Here is a 26,157-nt window from a genome sequence, read left to right as displayed (position 1 = left end):
AGTTTCCCGCTATGCCAAGAGGCTGCTCTGCTGGCACTGTTGCTTCTAATGAAAAAGCCTGCATAGCTTCTTTCTCCACTGAATCCTACCCTTCTGCGTGCAGTAGTCCTCTCATTGCTAACAGAAGCAGGTTTGCAATGACTGATTTCTGTACTGACTGCAAAAAGACCTGGAACAGCTAGGACCTAGGCATAAGTTTGAGCTGTACCCAACTTGTGACTAGGTTAACATCTAAGTAGTTCTTGGAAGAAGTAGAGTTCCACAAATATTGTTAAAACATCTACAGCTTTGAATTTGAAGACCTGGAACTCTGGAAGGTGCTCATGTAAGGGAAGATTTGGTGTTGAATCATCTCTTATCAGTGACAGATTTTAGAGAAGAAAATGTAACTTTGAATACTTTGTTTTGCTGAAACCAGAAAAGAGGCAGAAGGTTGTGAGACTTCTTTTTGAAAACTTCTGAACGTTATGTTGTGAAAACAAAGCCCAGCAGAATAAGGGTTTTGAATAATACAAAATAACATTTATGAATTAAACTGTTACATTCTGAATTACAGTATTTCTTTGGGCAACATCCAGTAATTCTGTAGATCAGCTTCTGGTCCACTGAAGTGTATACAACAATGCAGTGTAGTGTATTGAGAAAAATTGGAAGGTTGATGGAAATCAGGTGACTCAAGGCGATACACTGCTTCAAAATATTTAGTAATTCGTTGATAGATTGGCAATAGTGTTACTGAAGATTTTGCTTCCATGTTAACCTTGAAGGAGGGGGTTTGGGGGTAATGTTGTTGGGTTTTCTGTTTTGTTTTTTACTTGTGAGTCTTTTCCCTAAAAATGCAAGTGTTTAATTTGGGGAATAACATGCCTAATAGTTACATAGTATTGATCCATACATAGTATGTTCATAACTGGAAAAAAATAGTATTAGTGTCTTTTCAAAGTGTAATTTTGCTCTCTTCCCCCTCACCCTTAGATTCCAGCCAAGAGTATACAGATTCCACTGGTATAGATCTTCATGAATTTTTAGTAAATACATTAAAAAACAATCCCAGGTAAGCAATGGTAATGTCAACTTCCTGGTTTTCTTCTTCTTGTTGCCTGAGGTGTCACACAACCTAGTTGGTTGGGGTTTTTTTTGTTTTGTTTTAAGCTGTACCATATAGCCATAGTTGCAGATACACATCTTCACTCTGCACATCAGAAACCAAATCTACCCTCATTCAAGTCCATCAGTTGTTAGCAATAGAGTTGACATGGTTCTGCTGCTTTGAGGTTTGTGGTATGTTGCTATCTTGTTTGTTCTTTTCCTCCATGAGGTTTCATACTAGGTCTGTGGCTATACATACAAGGCAAGAAATTGATTTGGTGGGATTGTGCTGCTATCACAGAAGTTATTTCACTGCTATTTGTTACTCATTCATATTACAGTTACAATTTCCAATGTGTTAATTTATTGGGATTCCATTTTCTTGGCAAAAAAAATTAAAGTGAGCTATGATAGGAGGCCAATGTTATTTTGTCCTATCAAGTAAAGTCAGAAAGCACAGACCTCTGCTAGGCTCTTATGTTGTTCCTATTTGAAGTCATAAAGTGTCCTAGTGAAAATAAGAAATTGTAGATGAAGGTCTGCTGTGGGTTTACATGCACAGTAACTGGGAAGCTTAGGTTATCTGATGTGTGCAAATTGTGAACTGTGTGACAGTCAATTTCATTAGATGTTAATAATTTATTGGAACTGGCATCAGCGTTAAGACTAATGTTCATTTCTATCACCTTCAGTTTTAGCTCTTCTGTATTCTCTTAATATCTCATAACATTGCAGTGTGTGCCAGCTTTTAACCCCTTGGCTGTTGATATGTTGTAGTAGTGCCTCCTGTTATCAGTACTCTGTCACTCTGTGTCTCAGTGATTCCGTGATGTGCTTCACAATCCAAGGGCCAGTTCAGGCCTCTGCAAATCTCACCCATGCTAACTGACAAGAAACAACCTAGTCACTGCTTTTCCTTCTTCCTGAGATGGTCTTCTCAATGACTGCACTTTCTTTTGAGCCTACTGGGCAGAGATTGCTTGGTGAATCTTTGTATTTCTGATTTCTGAGATGAGAACAGCATGCTTTACTGGGCAGGTTAAGTACAATAGAGCTTAGTGAAAAATTAGTACTTTGTCTTGAAAAAAACCTGCATTTGACACCTGGTAGTCCTGTTTACAGTCTGCTGTCAACCCTTGATCACAGATCTTACCTGTGTATTCTTAAGATGAATACAACTGCAGTTATTGGAGTGTCTCATATGTGAGTTGCTGTGTTTTTATTTTCAGGGACAGAATGATGCTGCTGAAATTAGAACAGGAAATTTTAGATTTCATTGGTAATAATGAGTAAGTACTGTACTCCTATAGGAAAAAAGAATTCAAGAGCGTTCCTGTTTATTAAATCAAGCTACTATTCCTTTCTTCCAGAGTTCCAAGAAAAAAGTTTCCCCCAATGACATCTTACCATAGAATGCTGTTGCACAGGGTAGCTGCTTACTTCGGATTAGAGCACAACGTGGACCAGAGCGGGAAGTCAGTCATAGTAAATAAAACTAGCAATACAAGAATGTAAGTGTAAAAGTCTTGAAAAAACTTTCTGATGCATAAATTTAACACCTGGGATATATTATGCAATGATGCTGCACCTGTAGCAGCAGGGGTCTATCTACTCACGGGGAACCATGCATCAAGGAGACATAGTTGCAAGATCTTTACCATTCATGTTCAGGTGCTGCGTAGTAATGTGATCTGTTTCGTTTTTAAACTCTGGGGGAAAAAGGATGCTACCTGTTAATTAAGAATTCTTGTGGCTTTTCCTGCAGAGGTACATTGCTAACTTTGTTTCTGTGGAATATGAATTTATATCAACTATTTATGTGTTTAAAGAGTTATACCAGTAAAGTGCGCAAAGTACATTATTTGTTTCTTTTGGAAAGCAGAATCAGCTCTTAACTTAGAACAGGGTCATTTCTGATTTGGTGAAGGGAGAGGGCAAGACTTGCACAACTTTGGCTTTTGTAAAATCTACTGTAAAAATCTACTGGGAAAATTCAGGCATTGAAGTCTTTTGTTGGAATGATGTTGCTTACAGATCTCACGTGGCCTTACAAAATAAGCATAGCAGGGAAGACAGACATCTCATCAGTGGAAGTGTCAACAAGGTTAACAAGTCATGGCATGCTACTCTACTGTGAGGGCTGGGGAGCTTTTGGAGAAACCACTAGGCAAATCCATATTACAAAAAAAGTAGCATGGGGGGGCCACGGCAACTCCAAAAGCTATGTGTTGTTTTCATTCGAAGGACCCAGCTTTTCTCTCTGTTCTCTGCACTTGCTCTGTCTCCTCATTCTCTCTTAAAGACAAAGGACTAATACGTTGGTGTATTTATGCCACCTGGTTTCTAGTTTTAACTTAAAAGCATTTACCTTGACACCATTATTTTTTTGAAGTACTCTATGATTTGAACGTGAAAATAGCACCTGCATCCTAATCCCAGTCTCTGTGTACACTCTCCATAGCTTTGGGAGAAAAAAATCTGATTGTCTACCCTAACTTTAGAGTCAGTAGAACCAAAATGACATGCCACGCTGGAAATTTGCTTCAGTAAACAGTTTCTTCCTCAAAAGTTTCTAGAAAAATACAGAGAGCCTTAATATATGTTAAATACCTTACATATTCCTGTATGTGTTTTTGCTTTGGCTATACATGCTCGATAAACTGACTTGTAAAGCCGTACATTTCGACTCTGTTGCCTTTGCATCTACCAGTCTCTCTAGACTGAAGCTTCACTCTAGCACTTCAAATGTGGAATAAGAACTATTAAAAGATGATTTCTTCTTTTTTATGCATTTTTTTATTCTAGGCTGTATTTAAATAGCTTATGGCCTCTGGAAGCCCCCTATAGGTGTAGTTACTAATTAGCAGGCATTTCATCTAACCTGCAGACATTAAGATTCTTAATGTTTTCAGTATTCTTATTTTAAATCGCTTTGGATATAAAATAAGAATTTAGAAAGAAAACCTTGGAGATCTGCTCCATGTTGAATAAAACCAAACTTACCTTTTCCTCATAGGCAGATTCCCGGCTCCTTCGCCGATCAGTGATGTTACTGACATCAACAACCCAGTGCATACTGGGACGTCTCAGTGGAGTGGGAAGTTGGTGATTGCAGGGCAGTAAATTCAGGGACCTTTAAAAGAAAGAGGTAAGACAGTCTAAAGGTTCTGTGAAATGCCTGCTAATTATGTTTGGGCATCCAGTAACTAATAGTTAGGGTTGGCTGTTTTATAGAGAAAGATCTCCTGACTCTACACAGATGTCCTGGGTAACGAATAAAGAAAGAGAAATAGAGAAGAGTAAAAATATGTTTTGTCTTTTATTAGACAAATATTTCCTGATTGTCTGAGAACTTCTTTTACAATAGTAATATTTTTGTTGTCTTAGGTACTCGGTATCTGTTTTTAATAGCAAGAGTTTGCAAAATATCTCATTTTCTTTCACAAAGTAGATAAAATAGCCAAACAATATATATATATATCTGTTGCTTCATCCTCTCACTGATCTTATGAAGCCCTTGCTTGCCTGCATTGTACTGTTCTTCTCTTGCTTATTTCTACTTAGTTTTGGTTTAGAAGTTCATAAGTTTCAATGCTTTCTCCTCTATCTTCTTATCTTCTGTTTTCCCTTGAAATGAATTCTGGGATATTACAGCTCTAGCAGAAAGCACCTATCTTCACTTCCATGCATGCCCAATATCCATTGCATGGCACCAGTCTGGATTCAAGAGCACTTCTGATTCCCCAATGGCATGTGGTTTGCTTGCCACCTTAATTGGAAATTGAAGCAAAAGCTTTGAAGGAGGAAGAGATTTTAAAAGCAGGTTTGTTATGTCTCAGGAACAGGACTTGTCAGGGCTACACATCATCTTACATTTTTGGTACCTTTTCCATTGCCTGGACAACCAAAGCCTGTCAATTCAGTTAGAGTATTAAGTATATGTAATGTTAATCTTGAGTATATTTCAGTTTGCTCCGCTGTGTGTAAGTTTGTTTACAAAACCATAAATACTTTCTTTCTAACAACTTTCCACAGACCTGACCAAAAGTTTTGTGAGCATATAAAGGATGAGAAGGGTGATGATTTCCAGAAGCGGTACATCCTTAAAAGAGATAACTCTAGTTTAGACAAAGATGACAACCAGGTAAAATATGTATGGGTTATTGCCTTGCACTGGCTGTATTTGACTGTGTATTTATACTTTTTCTGTAGAAGTTGACACTGTATCACTTAATTTAGATGAGAATACGATTAAAAGATGACAGAAGAAGTAAATCCATAGAAGAACGTGAAGAAGAGTATCAGAGAGCTAGAGAAAGAATATTTGCACAAGATGTATGTATCAAAGAAAATCTTATGGTGTTTTGTATGAATACTTCACACACATATGTGCATCTGTGGTTTTGGTTAAATGATACCTCTTTCTGGGAAACTTTCTGTTTTCTGAAGGCGATTGAGTAGATAAGAATCACTAGTGTGGCCTGAGTGAGTTTTAAACGACACCGAAGTTAATGAGAAATCTTCTGTTTTCTCTGAGCACTACTGCATGAAACTCTAGCAACCTTCAGGAATTATTTTGGTGCATTATCTAGCATTACCTATTTCAATGAATTATTTTGCCCCATACTGAAATTTAATTTAGAGTTTTGATACTGCAGTCATTTCAGTTGTTGCTCAGCACAGCCTATTTAAAACAAACAAAAAAAAGCAAAATGTTGGGGGTTTTTCCTCACTTGTGTCTATGGCTGGTGACAGTAAAACGATTTTGAGTTCCCATATGTGAAATTTCAGTCAGAAATCTGGAAGTCTAGTCTCTTAACTGGAGTTATCAAACAGGGTAACATTGTAAACTATAATTCAATCACAAGTAGTGATTATATTTAATCATTTTGAGTGAAACAATACAAATAGGTCTTCAAAAATATGCATTACTTCTAATAATCCACTTTCTGACACTTATCTGGAGCTCTTACACATCTAAAACCAGGTTCTTGTTCTGAAGAAAGAGTAATGAGCTCTGAGAGGCTAATTTGCTATATCCAGGTATTTTCCCAGAGCGCTTTTTTGTTGTTTTGTTCACCTTAGTTACAAACAAAAAGAACAGACTTTTGAATGTAAAATAACCTTTTCTTTTTGCGTACTCATTTATCGTGTATTTTACCCTGCAGAGCTTTGTACCAAGTGTTGAAAGTCACAGTCAAGGACAACATAATTGACATTAATAATAGCCTTTTTGATTGTATATTTTCTCTGCTTTTTAGTATATGTGTACTTGTACCCAAAGAATTCAGTGTAATTATTGCAGTAGCCAGCGTCATCTTCTGTTTCACACTTTCAAGCGGAAGACAAGGCAACTCAGGTGATGTTAACAGACTTGCGAAGTCACGCATCAGCTGGAAATTACAGGAGGCAGCGAAGGCCCAATGGAGTAATTGTAACTTCAGAAAAACATGGATATAAAAAAAAATGGTCAGCATTGTAACTGTTCTAATGCTAACTCTTATTTCCTGCAGATGGGCCTTTTTATATTATCTTCTTTTTCCCATAACATGGAAATTATCCACCAAAGAGGTTAAGTTTTCAGGCAGCTTAATATAAGGAGGGTGCTGTAAAAGTCCGTGTATAGCACAAAAGACTCCAAATTGCAGCATGTTTTGTTACTGCACTGTAGTTGGGGGTTCTAGATGCCATTCATATTAATTTCTACACTTCTTTGCCCCTCAGTCCCTGTGTTCCCAAGAGAATTATTTCACTGATAAAAGGTAAGAAAATTTGCAGTTTAATTCTGTTTCATTTTTCTATTTTCTTAATAAATATTAAGCTATCTTATTAAAATGTCAACAGAATCCAGGAGGAAGAAACTAATAGTACACAACAAAGATGACAGATACTTAGGTATTTGATGCTTTCTTTAAAAAAAAAATAAAATCCCAAAGTATTCTGCATGCATTTCACCTTTTCTTTTCTTTCTTTTTTTTTTCTTTTTTTTTTCTTTTCCCTTATTTTGCAATTGATGCTTGTGCTAAAAGTTTAGTTTATAACTTACAGAATCAATAAGGAAACATCAGGGAGATCAGCCAACAGCCATCAGAGCAGTACTGAGAATGAGCTGAAGTATTGTGAACCCCGTCCCTGGAGCAGCACCGACTCTGATAGCTCCATCCGCAATCTGAAGCCAGCTGTAACGAAAGCCAGCAGCTTCAGTGGGATATCGGTTCTGACAAGAGGAGATAGTTCTGGAAGCAGCAAAAGCACAGGCAGGCTGTCTAAGACAGGTATAATAAAATCTGTACGAATACATAGTTACATAGCAGTGAAATAACTGGTGGTTTGATACTTGATGCGTGTTGCAGATGTGTACGTATGTAGAGGCTTCCGTCCCGTAGGTGCTCCGTGTATACAACTCCCGCTGGATACAGTGGGTGCTGCTTATACAGAACGACTACAGCCCTAACCCTGTAGTGCCTAACTGCCTTGGAGAGCAAGAGCTCAGGTAACAAATGAGATGAAGACTTTTCACTTTGGAAGTAGAATTTTAAAGCCCGTTAAAGATGGTGTTAAGCTAAATGCATTTTATCTCATACGAAGGATTTGAAACTGGTTATCAACAGAAGTACTTTATATGAAATACAAATTTAGAGTTCAACTCCTTAGTTTCAGCATGGCAAAGCCGCGTTGTGCAGTCTTGGGAAACTGTGCGCTGCTGTCCTACTAGCTGGGGAAAAGCAGCACTATGGGTTGTTAGTTATATTTATTGTGATATCTTTCAGTGCCAATGTTAAATCTAAAGGAATACGGCTAAAAAGCTTACATCATTTTTAGATTGCTGAAAAATCAGATCACTGGAACTAAGCGTACTGTTTAATTGTAAGATTCTTAAATGTTGGGGGAAAATGCTCATTTTGTAAGAGTCTGGGTTTCAAAGATGTGTTAACTTGTGATTAATTTCAAAACAAAATCTCCGAAAATATGGATATAAATCTTCTGTGGGTCAAAAATGAAATTTAGTAAATATTTGTATTCCAAATGCCAGTGTAATTTGACCCTATAGGTGTAATCATGGTTGTGAGGAATTTTGAGGCTTGTAATACACGGATGGGTTACAGATGCACTACTTCAGAATTTGAAGTAGAACTGTAAAAAAAACCAATATTATTGCTTGCTTGTATTATGCTTGGCTTTGATCATATTTATACAACGTCTGTCTCATGAGGACCTGTTTAAATTTTTTGCTTTCCCTTAAACCACCACTACCTTATAGGTATATCACCACACTTCTTTATCTTAATGCGGTAAAACAGTTACAAGTTCTGTTTTCCTTTGTATACTTGTATAAAAAAATACATTCCAAGGTACTTCTGCATGTGCTGTAAAATGATGCCCTCACATTGAGTTATTTCATTTAGCAATGTAGTAATACTATGTGGCACAGCTTGAAAAGAAACTACAACCTGACAATAGTGTATGTGTAAAATACATTCTTACAAACCTGTTTTCTAAATTGTAAGAACAGAAATGGATTCTTAAAATTTTTCTGGAAACTTTATTTTGGCATCCTGAGAGTTAACATTCAACGTTCAGAATTGCCTGTTTGATGGTTGTTGCTTCACTGCAGTTACAGGTTGTGGTGATTTTGCTGCATGTGTTGAAACTTGGTTTTGTTTGTTCGTTTTGATTGAGGATGTAATTGGCTTTAATTATGATGGCTTCAGTCTAATTTCTCTACATAATCTAGAAGTGGATACACTTGTAAACAAATCTAATCAAAGTAAATCTGGTCAGGTGAAGATGGTTTTACAGAGCTGGGGATATGCTTTTTTGCCCAGTTTACAATTAATAGCTTTGTATTCACTTCATCTAGCAACAAAAAAAAGGTTAATAGCCATCCACAAATGCTTCAAGCTGTACTGTCTTTTCATACGTAAAAGTAAAAGGGTTACAATTAAAAATTTTTATGAAGGGCTGCAAAGTAACAGTAGATAAATTCCATCGCAGCCCTTTTTGAGTCTTGCTTTCTCTTCTAGATTGTATAGAGGCTGCTAATGAAGAGTTCTTAAACAACTATATTCTGTTTCCAAGTACTGCAAGTATCATAGCAAAGACTTAATAAAAAGTGTGATGAACTGTCTACCTAAAGATCTAGGTATACAGTGATCTAGGAACAGTGCAGTTCTACAGACCTCTTCATGTTGGACTTTTGGAATATTGCTTTTAGCTGCATGCATTGGCTTTCAGAACGCTCAGGGTCTGGTTCTCCACTGCCTTGCAATGTCTGTAGTCGCTCATATCTGTAAAATGATTATAGCTTTCAATCAGCTATTTTATACTCACTTTGAATCGTTGCATAAAACTAGGCTAAAGCTACCATATTACTTTAATGTTTTCCAGCTATATTCTTGATTTTGGTCTGAAAATTGTCAGAGGAAGAAAAAAATAGTTTGAGGTTTATTAGTATTCTGCCGTTTATCCAGCAGGTGAGTCAGAGAAGATCTCTGACATCTAGTAGCAAAAAGAAAATGGTCGTTGCTTGCATGCAGGCTGTCTAAAGAGCATGTGAATTTAGCTAGCATACCTGAAGGGCCGCTGCAGCAGCATTACCCTGTGGCCGGCACGTACGCTGTAGTTGTAGGCTGTGTATGTGTGTTCATCGCTTCAGCGTATCCAGTTGGTACATACGTGCGTGCATCATTTTGGAGTAAGTGACCAGTCGCTTACATGAATTGCAGATGGACTGAAGGTTAGCACATGTGCATATGTACGGGCATGTATTTTTTTGTCCAGAAAATCAGAGCTAGATATGAAAGCCTCACTTGACAGTGCAAAGCAGTGCTGAATTGACCCTTGGTTCACAGAAGAAATCTTGTAACGGTATTCCAGGGGACTGGAAGGGGGAGTTCATTGAAAAGGCCACTGTTTAATAATGTACTTAACGCTGAGCTTTAAGGGTAAGCATTTACAAGTATATATTTTACGTGAGCATGATGTTTCTGTCTCTAGGTAAAAACAATTTCTCATTACTCCTTTCCTAGGTTCAGAGTCTTCTAGTAGTGTAGGGTCATCCACGGGTTCTCTTTCTCACACCCAGCAGCCTCTTCCAGTGCCAGCTCTAAGCCAGCCTTCTCATGGCACACCCGCCGTCTATCCAACTGTCAGCACTAGTAACTCTCTTTCCTTTGATGGTGGCATAAGCGGGCAAGTGGCACCTACTAGCACTAGCTTCTTTTTGCTTCCCTTGGAAGCGGCAGGCATACCGCCTGGCAGTATTCTGATCAACCCTCAAACAGGTTGGTACACGCTTGTGGATGTTTTTGTTACAATTAAGAACTTGGAGAAAAATGCACGAGTGTTTACATAAGACTGAATGTCAGTATTGTTCTTTTTTTTTCTTTTTTTTTTTTTTGTGGTTGTGTTTGTTCAGTGCTCTTAATTTAAAAAGAAAGCATGACTCTAGGATCAAAGGAATAAGTAAACTCACTTGATTCTCTCTAGTAAAGTTTTAACTTACATGTGAAATTTTAATGAGTGACTTGCGCAAAATATGAAAACGCTATGATTTATTATCCAGAACACAGAGTAACTTTGTTTTGGCTTTGTCTGGGAGGGGGCAAAGTCTTTCACAGTGCTACTATGAAACAGTTTCAGTGAGGGGACAGAGCCTGAAGGAGTATTTATATTGGCTTGAAAGAGTTTATCATCCTTCGTTTTGTTTGTTACATGTCTTTATGCTTGTGACGCTGACTTAATGCAAGCGAAAGAAATAAGTATGAGATTACATGGTATTTCTAAACTTCTGTCAGTTTAAAACAGAATTAAATAAATATTGGTGTAATTGGCCAAAACTGGTATTTTTAATAAGCAGTAGGAAATTGATAGTTCGTAATGTAGACACAAGTAGGTGTGCAACTACTTGTCTGGATTAAATGACTAGTTAGTGTTCTCTGGGGAAAATTTTACTTCATTGTAGACATAAAGAAATCCTGAAAGTTTTAATTTGCCTTTTATTTATTTATTGACCATATTCTTTCAAAAATTATTATATACTTAGTTTAAAGATTTGTTTTCCTTCTATAAAAAAATACTTTGGGATATATTTCCCAGCATTCGGTAGGTGGACTTTGTTGTTTGAATATAACTGCATTTGATGCTTTAAACTAAATTTTTCTCGATTGGGGTTGTTAAAATGATCAGTTACTATTTCTTTTCTGTAACTAAAAAGTTTAACATTGAAAGAGGTAAATTTCTTTTCCTTTATCTAAACTGGTTGCTGTTGTATACAAAATTTTGAGATTTTTTTAAATTAATGATTCTGCATTTTAAGATTTCTCTTAAATGCCTTTACTGTATACATGAATAGTTGAAGCCAGTCTTGCTAAAAAGTTCATTACAAATACTAGCTATAGCATCTAATTTTCATAGATAGCCATTGCATTTGGAAGAGGATGCATTTGCCATCTTAGATCTAGGTTCTGGACAACAGAACTATTACCTTAGGTTTTGTAGTTCTAAAGTGTTCGTTGTGCATCTTACACATGGTTTTTCCATTGTGTGTGGTGACCATCTGAAGACAAATATGAGAACAAGTTTTGCTAGAAGAGTAAGTGGGTTCAGGGTTTGTGTAGACTAGAGAGATTACTTTGTACTCTGTATTAAATATCAGGAATGTTGGCTGTCATTTTTCATATTACGAGTTTATAGCATGACCACGCTTAAAATCTTTAGCGTTACTGTACAGCAAAACAGATGTTGCAGGCACTGAAACAATACCATCAGCTTGACAGTAATTTCATGTAAAACATGATAAGAGTTTTCTCATTTCAAAAATAGTGGGTTTTGAGTCATCTTCATTTCAGTTAAGTGCTTGTCAGTATTTTGCATGTGGTTAGTTTCACTTTCTTCCTCCTGTACTGTTGGTCATTTTCCCTGTTACATTGATGGGACTTCCACATAGCAACAGGGAAGGGCAGAGAAACAAATGGCGTTTGTAGAAGTTTTTCATCGGAAAGCATCTTGTCCTTGCACTTCCCTTAGAAAAAGCAGCAGGATTGTAGACTTAACTCTGACATTAATTAAAATTAGCCTGATCTTCAAATTGTGATCCTGTCTACATTTTATCCATTTTCAATGTATTTAAACCAGTCATTAACAGTCTTTCATAACAGAATTTTTAATGTCTGATGAGTGTCTAATGGAAGACAAAGTACACTTCCAGAATAAGGAATATCCAGGTTCTGATAAACTTCTGACTTAGAATGTACTCAAATCATTATAGTCTATAATTGTTCATCTGGCTTTATTGTTCCAAATGACAGTCAAGAGTTCATAAAAACATAGAGTAGTTCCTCAGCATTTCTTGACAGAGCATCCTCATGACCTTAGGTCAACAGAGTCATTCTTATCATTAGCTGCAGACAGTAATTTGGAAAAGACAGTTCTTACTCAGCCACTAAACAGAAACAATTAAGCTCCTGTGATTGCCAGAAAACGGTAGAAGGAAATGAGAAAATCTGATTCCCTATTTATATGGACATTCCCAATTCTTGAGCATTAAAGAGAAATCTGTTAAGCTGAATTGAATATAGCTTGATCACCTGCAGTCTTGCTGTAGTTTATTTTTGCAAGTCTGTTCATGCTTCCTGCCTGTACCTTGCATTGATTGCCTCAGTCCGTCCTTCAGTAACTTTTACGGTTTTCTGTTGGCCAGTTGCATTTAAATTGATGGGACGAAGAAGCCTGAAGGAGCATTGGTCTGCTTTGACAGGACCCTGGCTAGGGTGCAGAGGCTTTAGTCTTAGTTTATACCTTTCTGGAAAGAATCTTGGACAAGAAAATATTTATAGCATAGGAGAGAAAAATTTACATTGGTATTTGGACCTTAATGATTGGAACAAGCCAATGCAAGACACTTTTTATTAAGTAGCTAGACGCAAGTCCTTATTAGCTGATCTGTTGTTCCTTTGATTCATTTTGCTTTTTCCCCAACCCAGGCACCAGAATTTTGTTTATAATTTACGTAGTTTTTAAAGTATTTGCATTTAAGCTCTGCTGTGTTCTGATTGGTGTTCAAACTGATTAAAGGAGATTCATGTAATTGCCTTTTTAAAAGTCCTTGAAATAGTTTTTTTAGTAGGGTTTTCCTTTTATTATGCCTGCCCTTTTCAATCCCCTTAATTAAAAATGAGTTTTCAAGACAAGCAGGGTACAGTAAATATTTGTGTTCGCTAATTAGAGTGGGGTATCTTTGTTTGCCTTAAATGTTGTGGGGTTTAACTGCATGTAGTTTGTCAAATAAGGCTTGTTTAGTCATTGCCATTATAAATGTAGTTGTGGGGGTTTGGCATGAATGTTACTTTAAACAGTATGACTTTCACTTATTTTCAAATGTTATTTTATCACGTTGCCTACTGTAAATACATGTGTCTTAATTTTCTGCAGGCTTAGATGATGCAGCTGGTTGTCATGTGGCTGTGTTTGTTCTCTTTCGACTTTCCAGGTCAGCCATTCCTTAACCCAGATGGCACTCCAGTTGTGTACAACCCTCCTATGCCTCAGCAACCTGTTAGGACCCAAGTGCCTGGACCTCCTCAACAGCCACCTCTTCCCACGCCACCTCAGCAACAGCCAGCAGCTAATCACATCCTCTCACAGGTGCACATGTCAAACACATGATGCTTGTATTGATGACTTGATACTGCCAGACTGCTGTCTGGTAGCAAGGGAGCAGTAGGTTTGTTCTCTTGAAACGTATGTGAAGAAGTAATAGATGTGGGTAACGACTTTTTCTCCCACACTTCTCAGAACTACCAGTTCTGCTACTAACTGAATGGGGTAGGCAGCTTTTTCTTAAAAAATATAAAGATATCTTACTGTGAAAATGTTATGGTATCAAGAACATATCATGCTTAGAAAACATACCTATACTCTGGGAAAAAGATTCTGCTTTCATCAGTAGTCACACTGGTGTGGTTTCCCCTGGCATTAACAGTAATGCAGTCAACAGTCTAGGAAGGGAGTTAGTCCAACAAAAATCTTTGTTTTCTTGTCTTAAGATTTTCTTGTTTAAGCCAGATGAGTTCTTGGGCTGTACTGCACAAGCATTAGTCATGGCACAAAAGAGGTAGCTTAGGACTGGTAGGCTGGGAACGCATCTTTAGCAGCACTTTGGCTTACTCTACTCGCAAAACTGCATGCTGGAGTACAGGCTGTATTTTATCCTCTTGTACAGGAGTAATTCAGTAAAATAAGCCAGATTCAAGATGACCTCAGCCCTTGAAGAAGAAGAAAAGAAAAGAAAAGAGTGTGTATGGTCAGGAGAAGGGAGAATGCTGCCTCTTTTCACAGCAGCTATTTCAGGCACCAAGCTACTGGCTGTAGTCTCCTGTGGTATTTTTAAATTGTTCTCAAATTTTATCAAAAACTTACTCATAGAACTTCATTTAAATCTTTATCTTTATTCATTGTTCCATGTTTAAATCTTTTGTTCAGGATACCTGTATATAAGCCACAGTAGAGATGGTTTGTTTTGAAAAAGGCTCATTTGTGCTCCTCGTCCCTATTTAGTTTATGGAAATGTGTATGTGGTGTTTGCAGTTTTCTTCACAAAATCTTCAGTGATTGCCTTCTGAGTGGATACTGGAGTTGAACCTGCCCAAAATATTATCAGCAATGATGGCTTTCTGACGTTCGAATAACCACCATCCAGGGAAAATATTTTAGTATTGTTGAATAATTGATGGTCGTATGTTTGAATCTGTGGTTAGTAAATTCATGCTGTCTTTAGATGCTTTGAAACAACTTGTATTTAGAATGCACGTGTAGTTTTTATTTTATAATTAAAAAAAAAAATCTGTAAAAGAAACAGGAAATGTTAAATAGAAGCAATTTGGCTGACGTACAGCTAATAATATATATAACAAATAAAGCAAATCTATTTCTGCTAGGAGACAGAGATATTGAAAATTGCTTCTGTTTTAATTCTGTGCAGTCTTGAGCTTAAAAAAAAGGTATCCGTTCCCTCTTTTGGTAATGGAGCATAGCTGCTTTTTTCTATTGCAAAAGACTTTGACTTTGGTTTCACTTCCCTTACTCTGATGTTAACCATGTTTATAAACCTGTTATTTCTTTAGCCTATGCGGCCTCTGCAGCCTTCTTCCCAGCCTGTTCAGTACTCTGCAGTCTCTTATCCACCCCCGCTCCTGCCAGTCTCCTCTACACAGCAATATTCTGTGGTATTATATCTTCTGTTCATCTCTTCCTTGCATGGGTTAATCTTTAGTGGATGCTGACCTTTGCTTGGTTGTTTGTAAGTGGTGTGTGATACCAGTGTAATGACTGGCTAGCTTTTCAGTCAAGGTAATATATTAGCTGAGTGGGGGAAAATAGCTCCTGAGATTTTAATGTGATTATTTCAAGTTTAGCAGAAACATATATGATTAGGACTATATATATCTCTATATTTAGATATCAATATTTCCCATTGTAAAGGGACAGCTTTAAAATGCTATTCTTCTGTTAGCCAGTCATACCTTTTTATGTGTCTGGATTAATTTTTTCCATCCTTTCCTGTTTCTTTGTCTGCTGCTGAACCCTAATACATTTTGAGAGATAGGCTGTTCTGGTTTTTTGAGGTTACCTTTTTCTAGCCTCTTTGCCAGAACGCTCCCACTTCACTAGCATCCCTTGTTTAATAAATAGAAGCTGGAAATGAAATACCTTAGTCTCTTGTGTTTAAAAAAACCCAACCAAACAAAAAAAACCCAAACCCTGAACAAATTGAAACCGAAACCGAATAAAGGAGAAGAGTTATCCAAGGCAGAGTCTGAACTAGAGCCCAGCTTAAAAACTGAGGCTTCCAACTCCCCAGCTGCTCTCATACTCTAATGAGTACAAGTTTATCTTGGATTTGTGTGGCACGTTTTGGTAGTGGAGAAGCTGTGTTGGGTGGCTTCTGCAAGACGAGACCAGGAGCTAACCCCATGTCAGACAGAGCCAATTTCAGGCAGCTGCAAGAGTGACCCTGTGCTGCCCAAAGCTGAGTTGGTCATCACTGCTGGTGGCATCTCTGTGATAATACGTTTGAGAAAGGCTTAAAAAAAAAAAATGCTGTGCAGCAGCTGTGTAGGGGAGGGGAGTGAGAAACAGCTATGCAGACACCAAGATCAGAAGGAGGAAAGGGAGGAGGTGCTGCAGCCTGTGGAGAAGACCATTGTGAAGCAGGTTCTCCCCTGCCAGCCCACAGAGGACCATGGCAGAGCAAGTATCTGCCCTGCAGCCCGTGTAGCATCCCATACCAGAGCAGACAGATGCCCTGAAGGAAGACATGGCCTGTGGAGGGCAGGAGCAGGCTCCTGGCAGGGCCCGTGGCCCCGCGGGGAGAGGAGCCCAGGCTGGAGCAGGTTTGCTGGCAGGGCTTGTGCCCCATGGGAGGGACCCACAGTGGAGCAGCTCGTGGAGAACTGCAGCACATGGGAAGGACCCACCTGGAAAGGGCTGTAGCCTGTGGGGGAGGCCCGCGCTGGAGTAGGGGAAGAGTGTGAGGAGGAGGGAGCAGCAGAGATGAAGTGTTGTGATCACAGCCTCCGCTGCCCATCCCCTGGGACAGTCAGAGGAGGAGGTGAAAGAGTTTGGAGTGAAGTTGAGCGCAGGGAGGTTGGGGGAAGCTGATTTTAGTTTTGGTTTTATTTCTCACTAGCCTACTCTGTTATTAATTAGCAATACATTAGTCTTCCCCGAGTTGGGTAGTTTTTGCCTGTGATGGTAATTGGTGAGCAATCTGCCTGTCCTTTTCTTGACCCATGAGGTTTTCATATTTTCTCCTCCTGTATTGCTAAGGATGGGGGGGTGATAGAGCAGCTTGATGGGCACCTAGGGGCAAGCTAAGGCAAACCCACACAGTGTACAAAATAGCTACTTTAGTACATATTCAGAGTTTTTATTTTGTTACTGCTTTCAACATTAATCAGAAATATCTTCTAATAATACAGATTTATCTGAATTCAGTAGTCTGCGTATAATTAAAAGTATATTGTAACTGTTATACGTACTTCAGGTATACAATTCGAAAAGGGAGTTGCACTTCATGGAGAGTGTTTTGTTATTAGCGATGTTGTTTCTCATGTTACTTTAGAGTTTGCATACGTGTGGACTGCAGTCAGTGTAACTTACCTCATTAGTAATGAAAGGAGGATGGTTAATTAACCAGTGTGAGCTTCCTATGTGAGTTTAGCATGTGACTAAAGCGCTAGTTCAGGTGTCTCATGCCATGATTCGCTATTGTTGGGCATATGGTTGTTAGAGCAGAGAATGAAACTCCTTCCAGGCTTATAATAATTTCAAAGCATTTCACCTTGAGGAAATGGGTTCAAATACTAAGTGTGCCAGCAGTGTCAGAAATGTATTCCTGCCGACTGTAACGTCAGTAACACAGTGAAAAGGATTGATGGTCTGGGTTCGTAATCTAAATGCACCAACACATCTGAGCTGGTACAGGAAAGTCTGCTTTGGCCGTTTATCGGTGACACCACGTTTCTATGGTTAATCGTGCTTGTCCTATACACGGCACTGCAGGACAAACTGACTAGCCCAGAATTTACTCATATTGGTGGTATCACAGAAATAAGTGTGTATTGCTTGGGCTTACCCTTTGGACGTTTTAGAGGTAGTATTAATTCAGAATTAAATATCGGTATCTCTTCTCTAAACCAGGTGTTATGAAAAGCAGAATGTAAAATCCAATGTAGAAAAGCATTATAGTTGTGTGAATAGGCGTCACTAAAGAATGCGATGCCAAAGGCAAAGTTAATTGACCTAACAAAAATAGGGCTTTTTAAGTGGCAAAATTATACTAAATATTTGCAGTGGTAATGAAGATTATCTTCAGCCTGGGAACTCTAAAATTTCATCATAAGATGTGAACGTAGCTAATCAGTAAAAGATGAAGCTTGCAATTTTTCTTGATTAACTCCTGTCATCTTCAGGATGATCTAAGAGACTATCAAGTGGTCTTAAAATATTTCTAATGTTCCTCTATGTTTGGAGAGTCCACTTCTGAAGTCTTAACCAAGATTTCCTGTTTAGCAAAAAAATACAATATTAGTGATCGCTTCTAATTTCCAGGATGTCGATAATTCGATGCTGATTTGCTTGTAAAAAAAATAAAATAAAAAATGTGGAGCTTGGGGTTACGGTAATAGAAGTTTCAAATTTCACAGGAGTCCTACAGCGCTCAGTGCAATCAGTATCATACTTTCAGATGTTAATACAATACAGATAGTAGGTAACCACTAGAATACATTTCTTGCAGCTGTTACTTAAATTTATCCTTGCATGTAGTATAATACCAAGTTAGAGGAATGTACCTTATTGCTCAGGATTAGAGCCTCATTAACTTAAGCTCTTAAAACCAAAAATGAATTTAGTAATACTAATGCCTTCTGCTATTTTAACGGGTGCTAGATGTTTTCACTCAAGCTTTGGAGCCCAATCTGGAAATGTTAGTGACACAAATTCTGACTATTTTTGACAATTGAATTCTTACAATAAGTAGAGGCAGATGTAATCCAAAAATATTTGCAGTGAAACAAGTGAAGTCTCTGAATGTGGATGTCCTCTCCTGCTGTCAGCCCTGAAAGATAACTTACTGCTGCGTTCCATCTTGTGCTTTCCTGTTATTCTGTGGCTGATGTTGCTAATGCAGAGTAACTGGAGATATGCGTATCTGAAAGTGACTGAGATATCTGGCTGGTTTATTCTTGAATGTACATTTTTTCATGTCATTTTTCCTTTTTTTTTTTTAACTATTACAGCAAGACAACCTAGGATCACAATTTAGCCATATGAGTCTTGCCCGCCAGCCACCCGCTGACCCAGCTGAACCGCATACCGCTATGTTCCAGTCCACGGTAGTGCTCCAGCCCCCGCAGCAGCCTGGTTATATCATTGCAGCTGCTCCACCTCCACCACCCGCGGGCCAACCGGTTTCTGCTCCAGGCTACTCGACATCCAGCCACCCTGTTAACCAGCAAGTACTCCAGCAGCAGGGATACATGCAGCAACCTGTGCCACAGGTACAATGGCTCCATTTGTGTCCTCCCAAAAGCTATACGTAAAACCTCCTCATACTGCTGTATTAATGAGTAAAATGTATTATATGGTGTGGGGCTCCCTGTGAAGTTGCAGCTGTGCCCGTTTATTCTGCGGTTGGTTTTTTTTCTGGCTTGCATGCTTTGAAATCTATTACTTCAGTTTACTTGAGGAGCAATAATTACCCAGGTTTTCCTATTTACCTGTAGCTGGTAACACTCATGTTCTGCATAGTTTTCTATTTTTTTTTGGTGGAGATTGAAAATTTTTATTTCTACAGTGACAGTAGTAGTCAACTGTTAAAGAGGGAATGTATGTAGTGTAAGTATTTTTTTTAATTGTTAAACTATTTAACTTTATCATAGAATCATTTAGGCTCAAAAAGACCTTTGAGATTATCAAGTCCAACCATTAACCTCGGACTGCCAGGCCCACCTTATCGCTAAGCACCGCATCTTTAAACACCTCCAGGGATGGGATTCCACCGCCTCCCCGGGCAGCCTGTCCCAGGGCTTGACCACCCTTTCGGGGAAGAAACTTTCCCCAGTCTCCAACCTCAGCCTCCCCTGGGGCAACCCGAGGCCGGTCCCCCCTGCCCTGTGGCTCGTTCCCTGGGAGAAGAGCCCGACCCGCCCTGCCCACAGCCCCTGCCGGGCAGTCGAGGGGGCGATAAGGTCTCCCCTCAGCCTCCCCCTCTCCGGGCCAAACCCCCCCGGCTCCCCCAGCCGCTCCTCACAGCCTCGTGCCCCAGCCCCTTCCCCAGCCCCCTGCCCGGCTCTGGGCACGCTCCAGCCCCCCACGTCCCCCCCGCGCTGAGGGGCCCGCACCTGGCACAGGGGCCGAGGGGCGGCCGCGCCGGGGCCCAGCGCCGGGGCCATACTCCGCTGCACTCGGCGCCGCTCCTTGGGCTCAGCCGTCCGGCCGGTCTCGTACCCGACACAGAATGCACCCGCCCCAGCCACGGCAGCCGGTTCCTCCGGGAGATGCTGCGGGAGACCCTGGCAAAGGCTTTATGAAGGCCCAGGCACAGCCCCCAGCCCCTCCCGCGCCCGCTGCGGGACTCTCCCTGTCACAGGAGGAGATCGGGGTCCCCGGCAGGACCTGCCTTCCATAACCCCGCGCCGGCTGGGCCGGATCCCCCGTGCCGCGGGATGGCACTCGGGGGGGCTCTGCCCCGGCACCTGCCCCGGCACCGAGGTCAGGCTGACAGGCCTGCAGCTCCCTGGATTAGTTGCACCTCTTATAAATTTTCCATCTTTCTTTTATCGTGTCATTGGTTTTGTATTCAGGTGTCTGCCTGCTGTGTAAATTTGCAGGTAGTGAATATCTTTAATTGTTCATTTTTAGATGCCAGCTTGTTATTGTACCCCCAATCAGTATCCACACTCCAGTCAACAATATCGACCTGTTTCTGTCCATTACAACACGCAGCAAAACCAACCGCTGGCACAGCCCGGACAGCAGACAGGTTTGTTGAACCCTTTCAGCATTTCATTAGAACACCTCGTGTGCATTTTCTCCTGGTATTGCTTTTTAAACTTATTTTGCTGTAAAATGTCAAATAAGGTAGAAATTCAGATATGGGATGTGAACTGTAACTAACTGAAGGTGGGAAAATTTGAGTCAGTTGCTCATGAAACTTGAGATTTGAGCCATTGCTATGGGTGGCTCATGCTGTAATTTTACTTACAGGATAACGTATATATAATTATTAGTTGGGGTTTGTTTAGTTTAGAAATGTGTAATTTAAAAAACTTGCAAATTTGTTACTTTTTAGTCCCTTGCAAAGTAAGATGAATTAGTACTTTTAAATGAAGTAACATTGCAAAGATGTACCTTAACTGAAAGTTCTAACCAGAAGACACTCATTTTAGATGTTGTGGCATGAAAAGAGTCTTATGCAGAAGATACTGGCGACACTGTTTTGATTTCTCTTTCTGTCCAATGATGAAAAATATCTGGGTATTGAATAAATATATAATGAGACAAGTGGTTAGAGCTAGTTTTCTGCTCCTCCTATTTTTAGTAAAGACTTTGCAACTGTTTCTGAGTTACAGCTTGATAACATTCATGGAAAGGTATTTGTCTTCTTTCTTTCCTGTTGTCTTTTTTGTCCTCATAAACTGTAACTGTAGCTACTATTATTCTGATAATCTGTACTTTAAAATATTGTTACAACTTTTTCATTAAGATGTGTATTCCTGAAACAAATTTACTCCTGAGTAGTATCTTGACTCTCACCGTCAGAAGTTTCAGAAGTAACTGGTGATGTTTGGAGGGAGATATCCTTAAAAATCAGGCTTTTATACCATGTTTTAGTTGAATACATTAGACTTGATATCCTTTTGAGTTTCCGTCAGGAAGAAGGGGGTTTTAATTCCTCTTCCCACCCTACTATTGTTGCTCTACAGAAACAGGCTGAAAGATCAGCTTTTACAAATACTAACTGGATTTCTTTATAGCTGTTCTGTGCAGTAGCCTGTAAGAGGGATGGCTGCCTCTTCTGCACTTCTAGGAATTGCTCCAATAGCAGCAACACTTGGAAGTTGTTATGCAGGGTTCAGTTCACAAATTCACATGGGATTATTCCATTGCAGAGTCATCAGGATGTGATGCCCACTTATGGTAGGGTTGTCAGATCACTTTAAAATACTGTTAGTACCTTCAGAGGTGAAAGTATATTGACATTTCTTCAAAGGAAACCAAATTACTGGCTTTTGCAACTTGTTTTGTCCGCTGCTGTTGAAGATGTGTTATCCAACTGTATTACACAACCTGCTTTCCTTCCTCAGAATTGTTAATGCCTAGACCACTTAATAGCAAAAAGCTGAGGCTCCACTGGGGTGAGTTCCCCGTTTACGGGGACACCCTATGTGAATAGCACACAAATTCAGTTGCAGAGAGCCCAGTGTATGTATGTAGCTAAACAAAACTATCTGAATTTGAAAGCATGGGGTGATGGTGCGTCAGCACCAAGATGCAGAGGGAGGCATCTGTTGCTATTAGGTAAGTAAGTTTTTCTTGTATGTTTTTAGCTTTTTACGTTTTAACTGAATTTCACTGCCTGTAATGCAGACAGAGTGAAAAGCATCAGCAGCTGAAATCTCCCTCTATGTCCTAGAAGAAATAAAATAAGCAAGCTGTGCAGACAGCTACTTTACTGCTTCCATAACGTACCTTGTACCTGTAACCCTGCCGTCAAGGGATCGCTTGTCAGGAGTGAAGGGGTGGTCTAGCCAATAATTCCATTCAATCCAGTTTGGTTACATGGCGTTTACTAGCACTGATGGCAGAGAGGAGTATTTCAATAGCAACTGCATAGTCCGTGTTTAAGTCAAAATCTCTGAGTTGCTCCCTAGCCATACCTACCATACCAGGCTCTCATGTACAGGCAAATGTGAGGCTGCGTTCTAGAGACGGAAGGTTCCACGTCATGTTTTCTGTTCTGTAAACTGCTCATGAGATGGTGTGTTTTGGAATTAATCTCTCTTGTAGATTTATTTGAAACCATAAGTATTTTAATTAAGTTGACACAAAGCCACATCCAAAATGGTTGATGCTTGTTACAGTGGCTGTTTTTGAGACAAAAGGCAGCGTGTTACTTGGCTGATATAGCAATGTGTCTGGTCGAAAATGAGAATTAACAAATCTTGTATGACATAAAAGCCGTGGGTTTTATTCATCTTATAAAGTGGTTGCTAACTATGAAATAACTTTCCAAACAGAAATTTAGATAAAAGTTGACAGCTTCTGAGAGCGTGACAACTGAGGCCACTTTTGGTTTAATGTTACGGAGTGGCCTGACTTTACTTATGAGCTGTTGGATTCGGGGCCGTAACACTGTCTGAGAGGTTTACATTTCTCACAGTGAACCGGTCTCTTTTTCAGCTGCTTCCTGGCTTCCTTCTTAAAGGGGTTTCAGGTGACATATGGGGGGGGGGGGCTCACTTTATAAAAAATGCTTTGGTTGCCCAAAAGATCTTGGGAGAAGAAAAGTCTCCGTTAAAAAAAAAAAAAGGCATTTCCCATTGCTATGATAATGTGGGCCTAATTACCGTGAGGCCTAACTACAGGTTGATTAAAAATGTTATCTGAACCACAGTTCCTGTAGGAACATCAGCTGAAGTTCAGCTAGCTTCTGCTTTGCAGTGGCCAGTGTTAAAACCATTACTACTATTATATTGCTGTAGTTGTAATAGTAGTAATTAAGCTAGACTCATAGCTTATTAACCAAGTGATTGTCCTTGCTTTTCTGTTCTGGAATGAAGGCTTTCTGGCTCTTAATGTGTAACTCAGAAGATGTATTTCTATATGCTGTAAGTTAACTTATATTAACAGTGATTTCTTTTTAATTATGTAAATAGAAGCACGCTTTTTTTAATCTGCTGTTCCAGGGTATTGCTGTGTAATGAGGCAATCTGCTGTGGCAGGTGTGGGGTTTCTGCTGAGCGCTGCATTTCTGTCACACCACTCTATGCAGAGGTGAAATTGTGAGGCTAAAAATAGAGCATTCTTTGGAACGCTGTGGGGAGCCTTCTTGGCAGTCAATTTATATTGTTCCAGTTCTCTCTGCTTGCAAAATTGATCATGTCTGTCTCTGGAAGTGCCAGAAAAAGCTGAAAAATATTAACAGCTACATTGCGGTTTCTGGGAAATGAGGGGTTTAGATTACGGAGGTATTGATTGGATCTGTCGTATACCGCGACTTCATATTCTGCTGCTTTTTCGGGGCCGTAGATCATTTTGTAACAAAGTACATTTAAGCATTTTGTTTATTGCAGACATGAGATGGATATTTGTGCACAGTTCAAACTTAAGACTTATTACTAATCCTAATTCAAGCGTGCCTTGTTCTGAAGTTGTGTCTAGTACTCTCAAAATATTTAGTGCCGTGAGTTTCTAATGAATAGCTCTTGGTTTTAACAAAGTGAACCTTCTTCCCTTTAATTTTCTGAGGCAATATTAGATTATATTGACAGTCTTTTTTAGCCTTCATTGTCGCAATTTCTATAGAGACAGCCAGCTGAGACGGTTAATTCACAATGTTCATTGTACCCTGTATGTATGTAATCAATGAGCATTGGGGGGGTTGTTGACAAAAAAACGTGTTTTGTGTTAACCGAGTTATTGTCAAAATAGACCATACAAATTTTCTAAACACAGCTTTAAAAAAATCTGAGGTTTTGCAGCTGTGTTTGCTTTATTATAAATTCCATAGCAAGGTAGGGAACGTGGGGAATGTTCAGGGTCAGTAGAATGTGAATGTGTTCAAGATAAATACAGACTCTTTTTGCCATCAGTGCATCTTGACAAGCCCAGTTTTGTTATTCTGGAGCGATAACTGGCTTTGTCTCAGAAATACTGATAGTTATGGGGTTTTGCTGATGTGGTAAGTAGTGTGTACCTGTATAAGAGAATATGACAAAAAGAAATTCATTTGTGTTCTGCATGTGTTTTGATAATGGTAGCAGTTACCTACTATATGCTTTTTAATGAAAACCCAAACGCCCAAAAAAACAGGAGTTAAGATTGGACCTAATAAATGCACAGGCTCCCTGTTTGGCCCTCATGCTCGGTTGGTTGGTTTTGGGGGGGGGGTGGGGGGGTGTTTCTTTTGTGGATTGGGGATTTTTTAACCTTTTTTGAGCCTTTTGGGAAAGGTAGCAGAGGATACCAGTTTAAGCAATAATAAATTGTTGTAGAAGCACTATAGAGGGGTAAATAAGAAAACCCTTCTTTCCCCGCCCCCAAGATAACTTTGAATATAAAATGTCTTCCCCAATATACAAACGTGGGGTTTACCTGAAAGTTTTTTCTGGTTCCCAGTTGTTATTAGCATTACAGATTTCAATAGAAATTGCCCTTTTTAAAAAAATCTGCACACATGCCTTACACTAATTTTCTGGAAGTGTGATTCAGTTTTGAGTTAGTCAAGATGCTGTCAACCAGGGCACCTGAGGTACTAGTAGAATTTGGCATAACTGGAATTTCAAAATTTAAGTAACTAGAATGGCCTTGTTCATAATAATAGACAGTTAATTGGTTTTGATATTATCTAGCATGCTTTTCAAATGCTTTCGGCTTTCATCTGTCAAATCAAGGTGTTAATGCATGTAGCTTACTTAAGAGTGTAAATAAATATTGCAAGCATGTGAGAGCAGCATTGCAAATGGTATGTGTAGTATTTCATGCTGGATCCAAGGGAATAAATCTGTTAATTTTAATGTTGGCTTCTTTTTGTATGCATGATAAGTTCAACTTTTATGAAGTTACCAGATTAAAAAGCCATTGGAAAATGCTGCACATACGTTTTCACATAGGCAGCTGTGTATAAAATAAGCTCATTATTTCAAAATAAGATTTAAATGTATAATTTCAGGTTACCAGATTTTGCCTAACCAGCAGCAAAACTACCAGGGTTTAGTTGGAGTTCAGCAGTCTCAGAATCAAAATCTAGTCAGTGGCCAACACAACAACGTTGGGAATCAAATTCAAGGTGTGATTGTTCCATATCCTTCAGTGCCATCTTACCAGGTGGGTAACTTCTCAATCGCTCTAAGGTGTGGGTGATTTTATTTATTTATTTTTCAGTGCATTGCTTTGTAAATGGCAGAAAGCTGCAAGCAGGTGCCAAAGGTGGCTTTGGGGAGAGAAATTAACAAACAAAAACCCCACAATTGAAGTGAGAAGAAAATCTGTCAGAAGTGTACAAGTTCTAGTCCTGTTGAGAGCCAAGGGCTGTGTTAGTTGTGATTGAGAGGATAGGGAAGAAAAAGTTTGTAAGATTTCCCTCCTTACCACCGCACTTTCTGTTGCAGAGAAAATCTTTATTAATTGATGGAGCCCTTTGGAACCAACATTTACATTTTGGAGGAAGAAGATTTTTTTTTTTTTTTTTTTTTTTTTTTTTAAGTAAAGCATTGTTATTTCAACTACTGTTATTACTAGTCTTCTAGATTTAAGAGAACTCCAGTGGATCTTTCAGTTTCT

General features: G+C 39.2%; 1 protein-coding gene across 4 annotated transcripts in view; it reads left to right on the top strand.

The window, feature by feature from the left end:
- Nucleotides 1-26,157, top strand: part of R3HDM1 (R3H domain containing 1) — an 89,805-nt gene that overhangs the window by 50,073 nt on the left and 13,575 nt on the right. For 2 of the 4 annotated variants that reach the window (XM_037396744.1, XM_037396743.1), the window contains 13 exons: nt 976-1,054; nt 2,319-2,378; nt 2,460-2,600; nt 5,125-5,233; nt 5,329-5,424; nt 6,814-6,851; nt 7,138-7,364; nt 10,119-10,373; nt 13,580-13,734; nt 15,213-15,314; nt 18,891-19,151; nt 20,515-20,635; nt 25,547-25,701. In XM_037396744.1, coding sequence (XP_037252641.1) covers nt 976-1,054; nt 2,319-2,378; nt 2,460-2,600; nt 5,125-5,233; nt 5,329-5,424; nt 6,814-6,851; nt 7,138-7,364; nt 10,119-10,373; nt 13,580-13,734; nt 15,213-15,314; nt 18,891-19,151; nt 20,515-20,635; nt 25,547-25,701 — 1,799 coding nt within the window. The remainder of the gene's footprint in view (nt 1-975; nt 1,055-2,318; nt 2,379-2,459; nt 2,601-5,124; nt 5,234-5,328; nt 5,425-6,813; nt 6,852-7,137; nt 7,365-10,118; nt 10,374-13,579; nt 13,735-15,212; nt 15,315-18,890; nt 19,152-20,514; nt 20,636-25,546; nt 25,702-26,157) is intronic. The other 2 variants (XM_037396745.1, XM_037396746.1) reach the window with 2 other exon arrangements.

Source organism: Falco rusticolus, chromosome 8, assembly GCF_015220075.1.
Source record: "Falco rusticolus isolate bFalRus1 chromosome 8, bFalRus1.pri, whole genome shotgun sequence".
NCBI classification, from domain to species: Eukaryota; Metazoa; Chordata; class Aves; order Falconiformes; family Falconidae; genus Falco; species Falco rusticolus.
Note: the sequence above shows the minus strand (reverse complement) of the source record. Positions and strands in the feature narration are given on the sequence as shown.